The sequence below is a fragment of the Nilaparvata lugens genome, chromosome 7 (assembly GCF_014356525.2).
Source record: "Nilaparvata lugens isolate BPH chromosome 7, ASM1435652v1, whole genome shotgun sequence".
NCBI classification, from domain to species: Eukaryota; Metazoa; Arthropoda; class Insecta; order Hemiptera; family Delphacidae; genus Nilaparvata; species Nilaparvata lugens.
The window spans coordinates 19714141-19734505 of NC_052510.1; the positions used below are offsets into that span (position 1 = coordinate 19714141).

At 31.8% G+C, this 20365-nt stretch overlaps 1 protein-coding gene across 1 annotated transcript in view; it reads right to left on the minus strand.

The window, feature by feature from the left end:
• LOC111052278 (glutamate [NMDA] receptor subunit 1) overlaps nucleotides 1-20365 on the minus strand; it is a 45150-nt gene that overhangs the window by 18139 nt on the left and 6646 nt on the right. The window contains exons 8-18 of the mRNA XM_039431869.1: nucleotides 17734-17847; nucleotides 17310-17457; nucleotides 15806-16025; nucleotides 15048-15182; nucleotides 14367-14521; nucleotides 13798-14032; nucleotides 13648-13652; nucleotides 13154-13311; nucleotides 12344-12516; nucleotides 10615-10871; nucleotides 8940-9158 (exon numbers count right to left, since the gene is read on the minus strand). Coding sequence (XP_039287803.1) covers nucleotides 8943-9158; nucleotides 10615-10871; nucleotides 12344-12516; nucleotides 13154-13311; nucleotides 13648-13652; nucleotides 13798-14032; nucleotides 14367-14521; nucleotides 15048-15182; nucleotides 15806-16025; nucleotides 17310-17457; nucleotides 17734-17847 — 1816 coding nt within the window. The 3' untranslated portion in view covers nucleotides 8940-8942. The remainder of the gene's footprint in view (nucleotides 1-8939; nucleotides 9159-10614; nucleotides 10872-12343; nucleotides 12517-13153; nucleotides 13312-13647; nucleotides 13653-13797; nucleotides 14033-14366; nucleotides 14522-15047; nucleotides 15183-15805; nucleotides 16026-17309; nucleotides 17458-17733; nucleotides 17848-20365) is intronic.

Below are 20365 nucleotides of genomic sequence, written 5' to 3' on the forward strand. Positions count from 1 at the left end.
CGGGTAATGGACTTATTTAATAGTAAACATTTGAAAAAAAAATTCCCGTTTTGAGAAAAAGACAGAGCTCAAAATATAGGAATAGCCTTCACGTTACAGAAACACATCAGAAATAGTTATCTAGAAATTCAGATCATAAAGAAGGGACATCGTAAAAGATCGTGAAATACTTCATAAGTAGTAGTAGTTCATGAATAGGCCTATTTTTCACCAAAAGTAGTACTAAAAATCTGGTGTGGTACACTCACACAACTTTCCTTGCTCATTGAACTGTAAGCCTTATCCTCAAACGAGAATAATTTAGGGGAATAACATAATGACGATTGGCGGTAACATAATTATTTGAAACTACGATCAGACTACTGTATTGTGTATATATAATTGTTTTCAGAGTTCTTTTTCTTTGTGTAAATTATGAAATTCGATGATTTTTTCTAAAGTCGTCAAAACAGCTGTTCTACAGATGAAATATCTCGACTATGTGTTCTTTTTATAAACTGCTCTACCTACCTACCTCATGCACGAGAAGGAGGTTACAAAGTCTATTTCTCTAGGATGGGGTGGACCCCCATTAGTTTCTCAGGAATGAGACTCATGCCAGTTGATAGAGCTCATAAATAACTATAAAGGGTATGAATTAGAAAAAAATCGTTCAAGTCATTTTTGAGAAAATCGTGAAAAACATGGTTTTTTAATAATTATCCGCCATTTTCTTGAGAATATTACGGAACTCCTGCAATTTTCCCAGAAATGAGACTCATGTCAGTTGATAGGGCTTATAAATAGCTATCCATGGTATAAATTTGAAGAAACTCGTTACAGCCATTTTCGAGAAAACCGTGAAAAACATGGTTTTTTAGTAATTATCCGCCATTCTTCTCAAAAATATTACGGAGCTCCTGCAATTTTCCCAGAAATGAGGCTCATGCCAGTTGATAGGGCTTATGAATAGCTATCCATGATATAAATTTTAAGAAAATCGTTAAAGCCGTTTTCGAGAAAACCGTGAAAAACATGGTTTTTTAGTAATTATCCGCCAATTTCTCTGCCATCTTGGATTGAATTTCTTATTGTCTCGGATCCTCATGGTATAAGGACCTTAATTTTAAAATTTCAAGTCAATCGGTTAATTAGGAATGGAGTTGTCGTGTTCACAGACACACACACAGACCAATACCCAAAAATCATGTTTTTGGACTCAAGGGACCTTGAAACGTATAGAAAACTTGAAATTAGGGTACCTTAATTTTTTGGAAAGCAATACTTTCCTTACCTATGGTAATAGGGCAAGGAAAGTAAAAAGATATAATATTATTGAAGTACTGTACAGCCACATGCTATAATAACTTGATAAATTCAAACTTTGAATAGCTTTTAAAATACTATTTGATTTAATAATAGAAACTTTCATACTGTATATTTTTTAAGCCTTCAATAATATTAATAATAAGCACATTTATTTAAAAATGTAAAATCAATAGAGTAAAATTATTTTTTTGATAGAAGGTTCTTATTGCTTTAATTTTGATGAATTATTATTGTTTATTGCTTCATTTTATTTTTGGCCCACGCAAAATGTATTGATTTTTTATGAATTAGAAAATATGGAAATAAGAAACTATTGACACATTTTCTCAATATCTATTAAGAAAGAATTATTATTTTTTTATTGCAAGAAATTGTTTTAACATTGATGAAGCAGTTTTTTTAGCATTTTCAAGTCGTTTATAAGAATTTACACACAATGAAGTTGATTATGTGAGTATAACTTTAAATAGAAACTAAAGAAATCCACAATTAACCTTGACATTGTGTTTACAAATTATTACTTTGTAAATTTGTTTGTACATAAAGATGTGGAACTCAATAATTTGACACAGTGTGCACATTTCCCATTCAAAGACGAGAGGGCAGTAGGTCAACAACTCCTTTTGACTAGGTAACTCTCCTAATATCTCTTATTATTCCAATCATAAGATTAGTATCCAAGGAAGTGCATTGAAAGAAATTATTAGAATATTTAGAAGCTTTGAATTATTGCAACAAAAACTACTTACTGTATAATTTTAATAGTTTTTGACAATGAATTTTCCTCATTTTGACCAAGTAGAAGAGCAGCGTCGTGTTTATTATTTGCAGTATCCATTTCGATCCTAGACATTGTCACAGTTGTATTACAATAGGTTACACAATAAATTAAATCTTAAATAATATCACAGAGAATAAATAATACTGTATGGAGTCATGTAGGGAGAGAAGAGGTCAAGTAACTGGAGCTTTTCCTAGGTTATGAACCGAGAGTCAACTGAACAGGTTTGCAATAGCTGAGTAATAGCTTTGCAATAGCAGCTGAGAGTTGAGAGCGCATGAAAGAGAATTTAGTACAAAGAGCAGGTAATAACAGACAAAGCATCGTTGGTTCCTATACACGAAGGTGGCAGCTGTGTCTGTGCTAATCTCAATGTCAAACGCCGCCAGTGAAAGTATTACTACCGCTTCTGATAAGAGTTTTTGTCTGGTAAAAAACAAAAGTTCACTAGGCAATCTGTCACATTGTTTCAATTGATACTCAATTTTGAAGTCCCAATGCGTATTCTCTGTTTCAATTGATACTCAATTCTGAAGTTTCAATAAGTATTCTCCAAAGTACCTAGCTGATTGAATGAAATGATAAAATTATAATAGTAAATAAATAAATAAAATATTTCAACTCAGAAGGTTTGATGATGATTAAATGGTATAGGGGAATAGTAGCTTACATCTATTACATTATAATATTAGTAGTTCTGTGAACAGTAGACCTCACGCAATTTTCTCATCCACAAGTATCTCATGACGTCACCTGTTCTAATTGATTCAGTTGAATCATAATAATTTACTCTCAAGAACTGTTATTTGTTTTCTCCAAGATCGAAAACTCACTTATGTCAATAAACTCAGTTCACGTTTGAATTTTCTTCCCATATGACAATTTATCCAGTTATGTGATAATTTTTCCATCTGATAAAAATATTTCTAACTATTTTAAAATTATTTTTTCAATCAAGAATATAATAATTTCTTCATCATTAATTAGTTCATTTAATCATTTTTTATTTTATTTTCAATCACCTATTAAATTTGTTTTTCAAATGTGAGAATATTGATACTGATGGGCACGCATCATAAAAAATATTGAAACCCTACCTTATAGAAGTAGACACGGCCTGACATCTGTGTAAAGCATGCAATGAATAATCCACTTGTTAGCTGATTTATTATGAATAATTCTATAGTCTGATTGATCCTATCTTCAAAGTAGATTATATATATAGAGATATCAGAGTATGGAGGAATTCCTTTTCTTTTCATATTACCCTTAAAATGCAAAATTTAAAAAAATCTTGTGTATACATCGACGCGCAGTTGAAAAAGGAATATTCCTGCCAAATCTCATAGAATTCTATCAACACGTGTTTGGCCGTAATCGCGTTATATACAGACAGACAAAAGAAAATCCGAGTTAAAACATAGACCTCACTAGGTTCGGTCAATAAAACTATTTTTTTTCGAATTATTACGGTACTTTGTAGTTTCATTACATAATATACCATATTATTCATAGACAATACTCATTAAAAAAAATGTTTCAACGTCATAATGTGTGCAGATACATTAGGATTCGCTTAAAACTGTCTCATATACACGTAAATATATTCTTTTCTTTGAAAAAGAAAATACTGGTTTGAGCCATTTTTCCAATATGACGTCATTGACGTGGAATATTTATTATTAAAAAAATAGGCGGAAATACTCAATAGACTAAGCTTATAGCATAGAGAAAATTATTTATGTATTTATATTATTGTATGTAATTTTTCTCTTGATTATCAATTATATGTAAAAGTGGTGTGTACCGTTAGAATTTGTAAAAAATAAATGAGAGTGTACAGTTTTCACTGTAATTTATGCTTATTTTATTTTATACTTACAGTCAAGTCAAAAAAGGAAAAAAATAATCAAAGCATAGACTTTAAATTGACATTACATCAAGTATTTACTGATTGTAATAAGTTATCATGTTTCTAAGAAACCTTTAGAAGGAAACAGCCAAAAAGAAGAAGCAGCCAAAATTCAAGTTCAAGAATTGAGTTCAAGGTTGAAGTCTTGCTATGGTCATTTTTTCCTTCCATTACTTTTTCAGACATTTGAAGGTTAGTGACGGCAGAGGTTGGTTTCATTTTTTCATGAGACTCGTAGAGAAGATCAAGTCGATAAAATATCTCAAGTGCCAAAGATCCAGCAAATTACAATATAAAAAGGAAGGATACTTGCATTCAACTTATGGAAAGAGTAACTTGATAATATAATATGAAAGTTTCTGGTGAAAATCTTGCGATAGTATAACGTATTAGTCAAGTTAATCAATTTGGACAATACAAGATATCATTTTCACGACGAATTTAAGTCTCCATATCATGGAGACTTACATTTGTAGTGAAAATGATACATTGTTAATAATATTGATATAGAACATAATATGAGTTCGAGCTTATTGTTAGAAAAAATTGAGAAGCTCTTAGCTTTTGATTTAGTAGAAGTATTGAACATTCATGAACTAACTAGGCTACGCCTAAATAGAAAGATCACGAAATTGAAAAACGAAAATTACTTGAGGAAATGGGCAGCACAAATCAATTTATAAAAGTTTTGTTAGTAGATAAATTTTATAAACTGGAGAGAACATAATCTATTTTCTGGACTATTGATCCTCCATCAAATTATTTAAAAAAATAATTGTGTATCATTGAATAAAAAAATTGATAATCATGTATAGATATTCTGTTATAATTGTTATTCATATTCATCTGTAGAAGATAAATAGTAAAGAAAGATAAAACTTGCAAGAAAATAATTTTTTCTGAAGATGATGCCCACATGAGCTCTTGGCTTGTGCATGGGCAATGATACGGATGGTGATGAGAGATGAGTGGACCTATAGAATTAGTGGGGTTCCGAAATTTGCTTGCACCGGGAAGCAATTTTTGAATTCATAAATTGTACCAGAGGAGTTCAGCTCTTAAAGTGTACACCCTTACAACGGGAGTGCAGGTGCATGGAGCTTAACTTATCTTATCGATAAGATTAGGTTACAAATAAATTGATCCTATTTGATTCTCCGTAATAAATCAGTAATAAACCAATAAAACCATCAGGTAAATCAATCAGATCTTCCTGTAGGAAATATAAATAGTCTTCTCAAGTATTTTAATTGGAATAATAGGCAACTTCTAAATTCTTATTTTCAGATCAATAACGTACCTATAATTGACTGCTCAATCCTTGATTTAGTTTTCTAAATACTAGAATCCAAAACTAATAGAATTGACAAACTAAACTTCGACATAATCTGTACTTGACTTACAAAAGCACTTGGAAACTAGAAAAAAAATCCTTCAAATTCACTTTAGCCTACCAACTATAGTTGAAAATATTTTCCACCAAAAACTGAAAGAACAGGAGCTTAGATTCTAGACTAATGACTCAAATATTGAATTCAACGATATTATCAAACAGGAAATTTCTAATCGGATTATTATAGTTTGAACAACATAAAATGCAGTAGATATTATTTTATCATTTAATTTTATATTATAATATCCTGTAGCAAATATGAAGCGTGAAACTACAAATGTAAAGACCTATCTAATGATAAACGAGACAAAAACTATTAAAGCTCGATGAATGCTATTATAACGAACTGAAAACCCCTCAGGTTAGAAACTCTGTTTTGTTTTAGAAACTAGAGAAGAATTTGATAAATAATTGTTGAGAGTATAATGTTCTGTTATAATTTTTCCAATCCGTAGTTATATAATAGATTAATTCTCATACCTCTGAAATTGAACAAGAATATATTATGGGAATAATATTCTTTTAAAATAAACACAAGCATATTTGAAAAAGTTGTATTTTATCTTGTTTCGATATAATTATGATCTACAAAGTCTGTACAGAGCATTAATTTCAGACTACTGAAGAGCAATTTGCAAATTATAATCTGTACCGTATGCATTTCTAATCCAAATACCTGACAATCTCTGTATATATGTGTTGGTAAAAACCAGTATATAATAAATCAGAATAATTTTATTTATAAATGTTATTTAGTGATACTTTGGTATGTTATAAAGTACTAGTATAATATGTGATACATAAGATAGTAGAGTCATATACTTCAGGTTTTAGTAAGGGTGCATTATAAAAAAATACATTAAGTTGAAATTTTAAAATTTTATTTATAAAATCAGATCAATAACAACAATATTATACAACAATCTGAGGTCGACTTACATCTAACAGCAATAATATCGATTTTGCATTATTCTATTCAATATCTTTACGATATTTATCTTACTCTAATATTGGCACATTGAAATTCACAGAGTGTTATTCACACACTTCAAAACGCAAAATTATAAATAGCCTACTGTATCAATCATCTCAAATTATTTATTTGTTTAAAAATATCAATAGATGATAGCACATTCCAATATTCTGTTTACACTATCTGGTAGCATTGGTATTTGACATTTATAATTTTATATTTAGCGACTTTTATGGTTTAATATATTATTATATAATTTAGGAAGATATTATTTATCTATCATATGTGGTTATTAGGTATTTTTTAGTTTGATTATAATGCTCATTCCATCGAAAATTTATTCAAATAAACAGTTTTGAATGTACATAAAACATCATCAGTATCATCTCCAGGATAATTATTATAATTAATTCCAACAATAGTTTTTTAGTATTTGATTAGCAATATTATTATTTTATTAATATGTAATAGTTGAAAATGCAATGAGCACACAGAGAGCTATATTAGATTAGATATAGTTCACCAGATACTGGGAATTACTACAGGTTTTCGTTATATTAAATGACTCTGCAATACAAAATATAGACTATATATTTATAAAACTATATTATGTGTGTTTTAGATTATTTTAGTAATACTGAGTGTAAAGACAATGGAACTTTGAAATTCCATACGAATGTTCAAAAGAAGAATATTATTGGACATTCTAGTCCATAACCATAAATAATTAATCTAATAATTGGTTTATTTTTGACATTATAAAAGCGGTTTATCAGTTTAATTATGCTTTGGAAATTGGATTTAAAGCAGCTATGATTTTCATACAGAATTTCTTGGGATGGTCTTTGAAATATTAAAAAAAATTATAGTTGTGTGTTTATTATTGTTCTTAGGGAATAAATTATGCAGTACTGTATCACGAATTGACTGTCATCAATAATATTATTCCAAATGAATACGATCGTAAAACTACATAAGGTTAATGTATAAACAAGCATTAGTAGGCTACTTATTCTCATTCAACTATACTTTAGCTAGCTATAACGGTAACATGCAATAATTCATCATTTTTAACTAACTATAACAATAATTATTATTTTAAATAGATTACATAGATTTCAGAAGGGCAGTGAAAAGAATCATTAAATGATACATTAAGTTTTTATGTCCAATTCAATTGGAATACAACCTAAGTTTTCTTCAGTTTTTATCAAATGATAAAACCTATCTCCGATTAATGAATCCAACTTTAAAAAGTCCATTATAATGAATTTTCGAAAGACTTCCCAATTTGAAAAATAATCAACTTTGAACTTTTAAAATCATGAAACTTGTATAGTCTAAATATTATTTCCCCAAAGTAGTTGTTAGCAATAAGTGAGTTCAAAAATTATCCATATGAATTTCTATTCTGACATTTCTAAAAACTTAGAAGCACCTTTAGAGTTATTTCTTATAAAACTTAATCATTAAAAATGCCACAGATCCCACAATTATTATTCAGAAAAGGATACGGTACTATTTTGAAATTCCTTTCTCATATTTTCCTATAATACCATTAGTATAATTCTCAGTAATTTATTTCATTCGTTCATTTTATTTTTATGATATTCTTCATGTAACTGAAACTACTTTGAGAGAAAATATTAACGAAATTTTTTGGCACAACTAATTTTGCAAATAGGACAACGAGTATGGAAACCAGATAGAAGCCCTCTCAGAGTCAGCTTTTGTGTGATTGTAAAAAATGAAACCACAAAGTTAGTGAATAAAAATAACATTTTGACAACCTCTTATTCATCAGAATAACCAATCATTTATTCAATTCAATAAACCAGTTTACGTTTTACTCAACTTCCAATCTTGGACAACCTTTTCTCCAAAACTGTATTTTGTAAGCTTGAAATTTCGTATATGACGTAGACCATTCATTTTTCAAAAGTGTCCTATCTCTTGCTATTTCAATAAGTTGGATGTAATAAACTCAATACTTTTTCAGAGAATTACACAAAAAGTTACTCAGAGCTTTCAGACAATGCTACACGTATTTTAGTATAGTGTGTTCCAGTTCTCAACCATGTTAATTCATATAATTATGTATTTGATGATGCACAAATCTTATGAATGATTTGAATAGGATTTGAATGATTTGGGCTTAGCCCAGAGCGGTTCCTTTCCCAAATTTAAGAAAATAGGCCCAAAAAGTACCTAGGTATGCAAAAGTTAATTTGCAACATATGATCTGAAACAGAGCTGACACTTTACACAAGAAATCTAGAATAAATTGTAGATTCCTTGATTCTTCACAACCCTATCGACCACCGGGTCGATACGTACTAACGTACATAGGTGCAAAAAGTACCTATGTTAGTTTGTGGCATATGATCTAAAACAGTCCTGATACTCTAAACACAGAATAAATTCTAGATTCCTTGACTCTTCACAACCCTATCGATGCCACCGGGACTTATAATCAATATTGAGAACAAAAAAAGTAAACGGTACAGTAATTAGTGTTAGTCTAGTTGCCAACCGCCACCATGTTAGTATTGAATTAATGTTGTGAGCTCACAGTCTAGACAATCATGTCGGAGCCGTCTGGCACAGGGATGGGAATGGGCGACCGCTGTCTGACGTCACAACTGCCCGGCCACGCTCGCACCGGACTCGGCATGTCGATCACGCTCCGTGGCAGAGCCTCCACCGACAAACTCACCGACCCAGGGTCGTTCAGGCCGTTCGCCTTCAGACGCTTCTGCGCTGCAATCGTCGCTCGCAGCGTTTTGCGTTTCTGCAACCAAAACACGCAAGATTAATATTATCTAATATTGTTTATATAGTATTATCCTAGAGAAAAGATAGCATAAGAAAAAAATCCATGGTATAGGGCATTTATTTTCCAAATTTCACTGTTAACTCGAGCCGAAAGTTAACCCAAACCGATAATCCTAGTAGTTATTTTTCGTAAAGCTATTTGACGCTGGAAGTCTCTTATAGTGTGCCGTTCTTTCACTCCCACCCGGCCAAAACAGTAATAATAGACAGTAGTCGATAGTAATCAGCTTGAGTTAACAAGAAATCTTCTTGAAATTTGGAACATGAAATATATGTAGTAATAAAAGTGGTTGACAATTTCAATTTGTGTTTTTCATTAATGCAGTAGTCAGGAGAAACTTATTGTTGCCATCCTAACACATAAAAATCTCCATTTGCAAGTAGCATCAAGAATAAACAAATCAGATAATTGCCTTGCGCAAACCAGTGCGAATTGCATGATAGCGACGGGAGAGTCAGAATTTCTAAGCTTTGGTTGAATGGATGAAATTGTCTCTCTACCATCTCGCCGTCATGCGATTATAACCGATTTGCGCAATGCTTAGACTAATGGTAAATTATGTACTTATATAAATGGACAAAGAATTAAACAGATTAATAGATTTGTATTACTTGTACTGAAAGAAGATTAATTCAAATAGTTGATACTGAAAACATGTATAGGCTTTTAAACAGTATACTGAAAATTAGTGATATTTTGTGAATTATTTTAATAACCACTGAAATTACAAACTTTCTATTTGTTTCGTTGGATTGCCAAATTTTTGAAGTATATATAGCTATTAAAAACATTTTATGGTAGAAAATGTTCATCAATTTAAATTTTATGATGACCTACATATTTTGCAGAAGGAGCCCATTAAGATGGAATATAGAAAAACTAATTTATAGGAATTTGGAAATTTTTATAAGAAAAATATTTTTCAGTACAAATAGTATCGGTAGTATTGGTCACATATTATTTCATAGGAAAAAATAATCCTCCCTAATAGACTTTATTAGTGTGGTAATACGTATGCCAGCACACAAACCTAGGGTTTGCTAAACTTGACAGATTGAAAACTTGTTACTTTTAGTAATAATTTATGTGCTGATTGAAATTTTAGTATGTATATATTACTTATCTATCACTTGTAAATCATACTTATGAAATCAGAAGTTTGACTTAACTCATCATATTTTCTTTTTTCTCATTTATAAAAATATCTCCTTATACCATCTATTTTTTATAAATTTCATAAATTTCCCAATATTCATAAATTATTTCCTTCAAGTTTCATAAATGTTTTTTCTATTATACTATTCAAACAGATTTTATGTAGTTTAACCGTATTTTATCATATTTTCTTATATTCTCCATATCGAGGTATGATAATTATAATAAAGTTTATAAACTGATAATAAAATCTCACCTCAACTGTGCCACGCCATTTATCGGCCGCATGCCTAGCCAGCTCCATTCGCTTCTGCTTGCGAACCTGGTGCTTTTTGTAGACCACCTCTATGACAATGAGTCCGACTCCACCCATTATGCCAGCCGCCACCAGGATGAACACCCCGGCCATGTTCTTCAGCCCAAGAGTGTTCGGCGTTTTCTCGTACTGTTCGCACTTCGATAGCATGTTGCCCAGCAGTATCCAGCGGTTATCTAGTTCTTCCATGAAACCACCTATAAAATTAAAAATAATCGTTATTTTTAGCAGTATTATAGAATGTTGAACTCAACATAATGAAAGTGAAGATGTTGGCCCATATGAATAAAACCAGAGCAAATGCTCATGAGCAAGAGCATTGAGCATAAGGTTTTGCTCATGAGCAAAAGGTAGATGCAAAAGCATTTGCTTATTTTTATATGAATAAGCGTGAAAAAATGTCATCTCTATAACAATTTTCAGCATATTCTTATACTATCAATAGCCTTCTTATAATCGTCTACACTCTCATCTTCTCCTATTTTGTGATGGCTATCATTATATCAGGTAGCTATCTTTTGTACGGTATTTATTATTTTGTAGGAATAATGGTTGATGGTTGATTTATTCTTCTGTAGGAATAATGGTTGATGGTTGATGGTAGATCATGGTTGAATCTAAAAAGAGTTTTATAGTTCTCAACTAACTTATTGGTTGTGATCGTATCTGGTATAGTTTTCTCTTCCTCATACGAATTAGTTGAGCCATTTTACTATGAGCAAAAGGTGATAAGCTGCTCTAGACTGGACTCACCTTTTTTGAAGCATTTGCTTCAAAAGTTGAGCAAATGCTCTAGTTTATTCATACAATTTTGAGTATTAGCTTTTACTTTTGAGCAAATGCTCAAACTATTTTTTTGATGAGCATGAGCAAAAGGTTTTGCTCACGTTTATTCATAGAAAATGAAGCAAATGCTCAACTTTATTCATATGGCCCGAGCATGTCATGCTATGTCACGAGCATAGAATTTGAGCTGTTTTGAATGAATAAAACTATGCAAATAGACTTTATTTGTACATTTTAGAAAGTAGAAAACTGGAAATCAAAGTGTGTAACAAAAGTTTGCGAACACATTCTACAATATGAACGTTGATGAAATTCTTTCGGCATTAGTCAATTCAGATCATTATCTAACAATGCTGCGCATTTTTTTACCACAATCGAGAAGATGACAAATCAATCGAAATATTTTTCGATACAACATGCTATATATCAAGAGAAACTATGGAATTTCTGATGCAGGCCTTCACTGGACGCCTCATCTCGTTACTTGGAGATGTGGAGTGGAATCTTCAGTTACCGGACTTGTCACCTTAAGAATATTTTTTTATAGGCTAGCTAAATACATGTGTACACATGAAAAACACGTAAACTTCAAGCCCTGAGTAAGATAATATCACTAGAAATTCTAGTGTAGCGCTTCAAAGGAGTATGGACAACTTCGCAAAATGATATTTACCAACATTTTTTATGGACGCCATTTAACAAATGTTATTTTTCTATGTAATCAATTTTATCACATTTTTTCCTCTCTAATCTTCGAAATTACAGCATTAAAGGTACAAACTGAAAGAAAAAATAGAATTTTGCTTGAATTGTGTAACTGCTATTTCAAATTGTCCATGTTTCATTGCCAAACCCTATATTTGAGTGTTAAAAATAATCTTACTCTCGTGAAAATCAAGAATCGCTAGTGTCACTTTGTCTGCCCAAGGAGATCCTTTTTTCAATCCAATGCCATATCCAGACCGACCAAACAGTTCTCCAGCAGTCACCAATTCGCAGTCCTGAGCTGCTTCGAAATCCAGTCGTGAACTATCCCATATAAAAGCCATCAGTTTTCTGAAAAATAATTTATTTTTCAATTATTGTATACTGACATCGAGAGAATTTTCTTGTTCCATTAATATAATATATTAATTTATATTTGAAGATAATATTATTATCTTGAAATATTAATATTCAAAATCACTTATTTTGTTTAGAACCCACCTAGATTCCTGAAGCACATATCAAATGCACTACCAAAGCTATAATTATGTTCTAAGTGAACAATAATTTAGTTTCTGGAGTCCAGCAGATCGGAAAATAGGTTATTCACAAACTAAACGTACATCTTGATTAAACAACCTCATGAGCTTCAAAATCGTTTTCCGAAGTGGTTTGAAACCCTCCTTGGACTCAGGCCCATTCATCTCCCATTATCATCTTTTATCATCACCCTATAATAATCAAGCAACAAGTGGGCATCATCTTCAGCATAATACATCAGTGATACTAATGACATGTTTATAAGTTACCCACCACTGGATAATATAGTTGATTAGCATCACCTTACTAAAAATAAAAATCTCTCATTTGAGCATGTGACTTTGTCTGTGTAATTTGATTTGTATGTTATTAAAATCTAATATTCAACAGCATTAATGAAAAGAAAATAGAATTATTTGTAGGGAAATTTATTTTTCAATAAACATACCCAGTTTTGACGTCGGCAATCGCTTGTTCGGCTGAGTCATAGTTGTTAGCTTCCATTGTTCTGTACATATTCGACAGCTCAACTTGTCTTCTAAAGTACATGTCAACAGCCGAGCCTTTCACTGTAGCGCACGTGAGATTCTCCATGGTGTTCCTCAACTAGGAACAAATCCACCAAAATTTAAATGGTTAAACATTGACTAGTTGTAAGAAAAACAAGATCATGTCAACTGTTAACTAATTGAGATTTGAAATCTAAATCAAATTGAGATTGGGTAAAAAGTATAGGTAAAGATGATGATGTAATGAGAACGCCTTCAATATAGTATCCAACCCCTAGAATCATATCAATAATATAATATGATGATGTTCATTAAAATAGCATTAAACTATTGTTAAGCAACTTTGAAAATTCGAATTACTGTTGTTGAATGTTAATATTGCAACTACCAAAACTCAATAATTCATCTGTTATTCCATCTTGTACCGTAATACCCTAACTTTTGAAATGACACAACATATTCAGCCCAAAACTATTCCTACTTCATTTTATACAACTTATATTATACAAAATCATCAATAATTAATTAATTTCAAGTTAAGGTTGAGTTTAAGAATTGATTTATGACAAAGTTTACAACTAACCTTCTCCAATACCGCTGTTCAAGAGAACTCCCCAAGCAAACCAGATAGCACTGGATAGATTGAGAGCATCCTCTTCGGTGCCATCTGTGTTGGCCAATTTGAATCTCCCGAACGGTGAAAATCTATCCAGTAGGTAGAGAACAAGCGCCACTACATGCACCGATACCATCACCAGAATCCACAGAGTGTTGCTGAAGGGCTGCAGGAACGATACCAAGGTTGACGATCGTGAAGGCTAGAAAAACAAGGAAATAAACGGATTAATGAAATCGAATGAGTTAGAGTCTAACTTATAGAGTCTAGAGTTAGACAATAGTTGAATTGATTGCAAAATTATTGGAATGTTTTTTTTTTTAGTGAAAACCTTTTATTTCATTAAAAATGTTTGAACAAACTATGAGTTTGAGAACAACAGGATTTTGGTTCAAAGTACCGTTTGAAGTTACTGTCATGAGCTTTGCTCAAATATTTTATTTATTTATTTATTGGATAGAGAGAACAGTACAATAGTTAGAAAAGAAAAAACATTTAAAAAAATATATTTAATGATGTTATTTTGCAATGCTCACTTTTTTCTCAAGAATTGTGATCCCCTGGTATTTGAATGGTTTACTGAACTCAATGAATTCAGCTCTTTCTGGATTGATTGTTAGTGGAGCAACAATCATATCAGCTCTGTCTGCTACAAGCTCACCAATCAAACCAGTCCACTCTTTTTTGCCAGCTGCAAAATACAAAACAAATGAAGTCATTATTTCTATCCAGATTAATAGTATCAATAGTACTTACACAACAGCTTAATACAGACCAACAATCTTTAGAGACCTAACAGTTGAATTCAAAAAGTTATGGCACAGAACACAAATCTTCAAATTCATTATTTATTTATAATATTTACCATAGTTTCCTATATTGTCAATTGATTAACATAGTCCCTTAACTGTGATAGTAGGATATTGGTTCACTTATCAAGTTTTGATGAAAAAATTAATTCTTTTTTCATAGAAGTATTCGTAGCTTACTGAATACTGCAGCCCGGTTGCACATAATCCTGTTAAATTTTAATCATGATTAAATCCACGAGAACCAATCAGAAAAGGCTATTTTGAAAAGAATGCGTCTCTTGGAATTAATCACGGTTAAAATTTAACAGGCTTTTGTGCAACCGGCACTGAATGTTAAATAAATATTGGATGAACCAATTACAATTTTTTTCAAATAGAGAATATTTTCTAATGTTATTATCTCACCTGTATTATTCTTGATGATGTAGCTACCGAACTGTCCATCTGGCGACAACGAAACATTGTAGGTGAAATTTATTGTTTTGGCCAGTTCTCTAAGCAAATCCATGCAGTAACCTTTGCAACAGAATGCTCTTGTATCTGAAACAAATTGAAAATACTAACTAATTGAGAAAAATATTCACGAAACGGTAATTACTATCACCAAAAGGAAAATCATTTTGATTAGATTGTCAAAAGTAATAAATCTGAGAGAAGTGACGAAAGTTCTCTATTTGATGGTATTCAGAACAAAAATTTATTGTTAGAAGCTGAGAGACAATGAAAGAAGAAGAGACTTGTGTGACATTTCAGGAACTTGAGCAATGAATACTCTGCAATATTGAAATTGAGTGAAACAATAATAATAATTATTATTATTCTGGGTTCATTCTACATTGAGCACAAACATAACTATGCATTAATTTGAATGATAAAAACGTGAATTAATAATAAGCTCTGAGCCTACACAATATTTGTGAAAAAAGATTATTATAAATGCTACAATATATTAAGTTGTGGATGACAATCGTTCTTCAATCTTCAATAATCTTATTATAATAGTATTATTTTATAAATTGATTATAACACTACAGTATACTACATCACAACGCTTGTATTAGATGTGAAAGGGGTACTCCAAAGTGGTTAGCAATATGCAATTCATCACAAAGTTTTTTTAAAATAATATAATTTGATATTTTGAATCCAGCAAAGCCACTCACCTTCTTTGGGAGTTGTGTTAAAATGAGGACACGGAATTTCGTCTGGTGCACACTCTTCATCAATGTAATTCTTCAGTTCTCTCACATAGACGAAAGGTTTTTCTTCAATGGTGAGAACTTTGATATGCTTCGGAATTTCAATGCCAGCTGGCATCTTCTCTGGCCTGCCTGGCCAAACGATGTTCTCCTTCTCCAAATGTAGTTTCATACGATTGTGCTCCTGAGAAAAAAATTAGCGCCATAACAAACAATTCATACTTAAATAAAAATATTAATCTGATACCCTTATAAATTATCTTGTCACGACATGTTTCGGCTACTAATGCCATTTTCAAGTGGCATTAGTAGTCGAAACATTTCGTGACAAAATAATTTATAAGGGTACTCAGATTAATATTTCTATGTATATTAAAAGTAGCCCTAAAGAAAAATACAGGATTAACAAGTCATACTTACTTTTAGAAAAATAGTTATTTGTGCAACTAGTGCGCAAAGTGATAGTTTGCTGCACCGAAAGAAACGTTTACGCACGAGCCGTAGGCGAGTGCGGAATGATGGTTTCTTGAGTGCAGCAAACGAACTTTGTGCACGTATTTCACATTAAATTTTTCCTACAGTTACCATTGAATATTAAAAGTGGGTAATTATGGGTAAAATTCCCTGAAATCCATCAAATGTTTTTCTGTGTAATTTTATTATTAATAAAAACCTCAATTTATTTAAAATTGAATAATAATGATTAGTAATTCAATTGAAAATTTATGTGACTGCTTGAAGGGGGTTTATCTTATGTAAGCATTGAAATGACTATAATGAAGGCACATAATGGCAAGGCAACGCTGTTCTCCACTGCCATTATAACGTGGGCCTCACTATGAGTATTACCAACTTAATTTTGATTTTCCTGCACTGGTGCTCCATATAACCTACTAACTATTTTGCATTGTCATGCTGCAAATCTGGAGTACGCAAAGTACTCACTTTGCGCACTAGTACGGAAAAGTGATTCTTTGCGGCCTGCAATCAGTGCAGAAATGGTCACTTTTCAAGGTATCTGTAGGAAAAAGCATTATCTAGATGTTATGAGTTGTCGAGTATCTTTCTGTTTATTTATTTAATAGCATAGAAAAGAAAACATCCAAAGTTTGTTTATGTTCTTGGAAATTCCTCGAATATATTCAAGTAATAGTGTTAAATGGTAGATAAACTAGCTAAACTCATATAGTACATAGTGTTGTTTGAACCTTTGGTTTGATTCCCGTCTCATCTGGAATTTATTGAACCACCTCTTTGCCTATGGTTTACAGAGTTACATGCAATCTTACAAGCAAGTTACAAAATGAAAACCTATTTAAAACAAGTTCAAGATGTATAACTAGTCTGAATTTCATTTGTTTTCACATGTTCTGAAAACATTTTTTAACTTATGTAGGAATCATCAGAAGGAAAATGCGTAAATTATTGAGGTTTTTATGGAATAGCATAGATAGTAAAAATTACTCACATTGTTGTACAGATATTGGCCAACTACAAGTCCACGTCCAATTTCTTGAATGTTTATGACGTCATATTCGGCGTTTATTCTATCCCCATTGTCATCAAAGGCTACCTTCCCAGTCTCTCCTTTGAATAGAATTTGTTTTTTGATATACCTGAAAAATTAATTGAGAATTTTTGACCAAAAATGAATATGAGATATGGATATTGACCTCCTAGGATGATTTTATTGGATATTGATTGAAATCAACTCTGAATTATATATCAATTCAAAGTAATAATCATAATACAAATCAACTCTCTTCAACTCAAACCAATTTATTTACTAATTAGTCTTGCATTGATTCAACTTGGACACGCTTTCAACATTTAACTTTTCACAAGACAGATTCAAACTTTAATTTTATGAAATAAATCTATGAAACACTTACTGGAATAGCAGTTTTCCCGTTTCCCACACAGATCCAGAGTTGTCACAGTCTTTCGGCGCCTCAGTGATGTTCTCAGTCTGGTTCATGTCTCTCAGAGCTGATGCGAGAACGTAACTGGAGAAAAAGTTACGAGATTTCAGTAAGTTTCAATTTTTCAGGAGAAATGTGAAATATGATCAATTATCTATCAAACTTTCTATTGTTCTGTGTGTTTGATATCCACAATAAGTCGGAGAAAGTTACATAAAGCTTCAAACATTCAAATTTGCAAGTTACAATATTTTTTCAAAAGCATACGGGCTGGATAATGTCCATATAAACTTTTGCTCATGAGATGATAAAATATTCATGACTCGAGCGGGATTGAAGCCCATAACTGATTGAAGCGATATCATAAAGATGCTTGAATTTACCTAAAAATATCACATAATTTAGTTTTGGAAAGAACAAGAAGCTTGGTTTGAGATGTTTGACCTCTAAAGTCAAGTAAAAGAGGCTTTCTTTGTGAGCAAGTTGAAAATGGTGATAATCTTGCAATAAGTGCTGTAATAATGAGTCAAAACAGTTCTATACTAGACATTTCAAAAGTGGTACTTCCCGCTCTACAGCTTTTTTCGAACCCATTTATTACCATGAAGTCTATTCCTTGATAATTTTTTTAGAAAATGACAAGTCTCCTGGAATGGATGGAATATCGTCACGCCTAATAAAAGAAATTGCAATGCCTATTGTTCCGGTTCTGGTAGATATATATTCAATACTAATATTTTCAATGGTGAGTTTCCCTCTCTGTTGAAATTTGCCAATATGGTTCCTATTTTCAAAGGAGGAGATGAGAGTGAGGTGGGGAATTATAGACCGGTCTCTCTCCTTTTAATATCTTCTAAACTGTTTAAAAAATTAATAAGAAAGCATCTTCTAAAATTTTTGCACAGGAATAAATTCATTAATTCTTGTCAGTTTGGATTTCAGGAGGGGTTGAGTACTGAAATGGCACTAGACCACTTCATGTCTCAAATCTATTCAGGATTGAATAACTCTGAAGGATTGAGGGTGTCAGGGATTTTTCTGGATATAAGAAAGGCTTTCGACACTGTTGATCATTCAATTTTATTGTATAAGTTAAACAAGGCCGGCATCAGGGGAAATCTTCTTCAGTGGTTTGGGTCATATCTGAGTGACAGGAGGCAATGCGTTTCGCTAAAGGGTGTGCGAAGCGAAACGTTGTCTCTGCTACGCTGTGGTGTCCCACAGGGTTCTGTCTTGGGTCCAATTTTATTTTTAATATATATTAATGATCTTTTCACTCATAAATTTCACGGCTCAATCACTTCATTCGCTGATGACACAGCCTTGGCGTATGTTGCTAAAGACGCTGAACAGTTACATTCTATGATGCAGAGCGATTTGAATGACTTAAGCTTGTGGTTTGGAGTAAATATGCTGGCATTGAACTCTGACAAAACAAAGTTTATCTGTTTCTCATTGTCTTCTTCATTTGATCTTCCTGATCTTCTTAGATATCATAGTTAAAATTGTTTATTCCAAGAGAGTGAGCACTGTAACTGTAGTATAGTCTCCAAAACCATCTCTATAAAGTATTTGGGCTTGACTGTAGATGAGCTTCTAACTTGGAATTTGCATATCAGGAAACTAAAAAGATTTTGCTTCCTTCTCCTAAGAAAGTTTTAATATATCAGAAATGTTTTCCCAAATAGAATTATTCGGAACATGTATTTTGAATTTGTACAGTCCAGGTTGAGTTATGGTATTTCTTGTTGGGCATCTACATATTTATCACATTTTATGCAAATTATCATATTGCAGAAGGCTTTATTCGGGTTATCTGTGGTGAAAGTAGACATGCTCACTCTTACCCCCTTTTCAGAGAATCATCTATATTGCCTCTGCGTCATTTATATGTATTCAAAGTTATTTCCATGTTCTTTAGGCTAAGTGGCGATCGAGGAGCAGATGTTGCTTATAATACAAGAGGTAATACTAGAGGGTTAATAATTTCACCCAGATCATATTGCAGTCTCTTTCAAAAGAGCTTCATTTTCTTGGGTCCTAAATTTTTCAATAGTCTGCCCGTCGAGATAAGAAATTCAAATAATCTTAAATCTTACAAATATAAATTACACCTATGGTTGATGGATCATTCTCCGGTTGAGATTAATGAGCTTTTTATCATTCTTAGATGAATCACCTTGACAGTCACTTGTTTCAATTCTTTCAGTATTTTATTAATGATTATTAGATTTCTCCACGGTGTGTGTGTGTGTGTGTGTGTGTGTGTGTGTGTGTGGTGTGTGTGTGTGTGTGTGTGTGTGTGGGATGAATTAAGATAAATAAATTTAATTAAGATAAGTATTTTCATTTGAGTTTATAGATAAGCATTTTCAGTTGAGTTCTGAATGTATTTCACTCCTGTTTGCAGACAAGATTTTTCTTAAGCAAACAGTATTGTATTTAATGATCTGCAATATCATTTGTATAATGGAATTTGTCATGTAAACGATATCATTGAATAAAAGTTGATTTGATTTGATAAAGTACTTTAAAACTTCAATCCAATTTAAGATATTTAGAATAGATGAATATGGCAATCGGCCAATGTGGAGTTTAATTG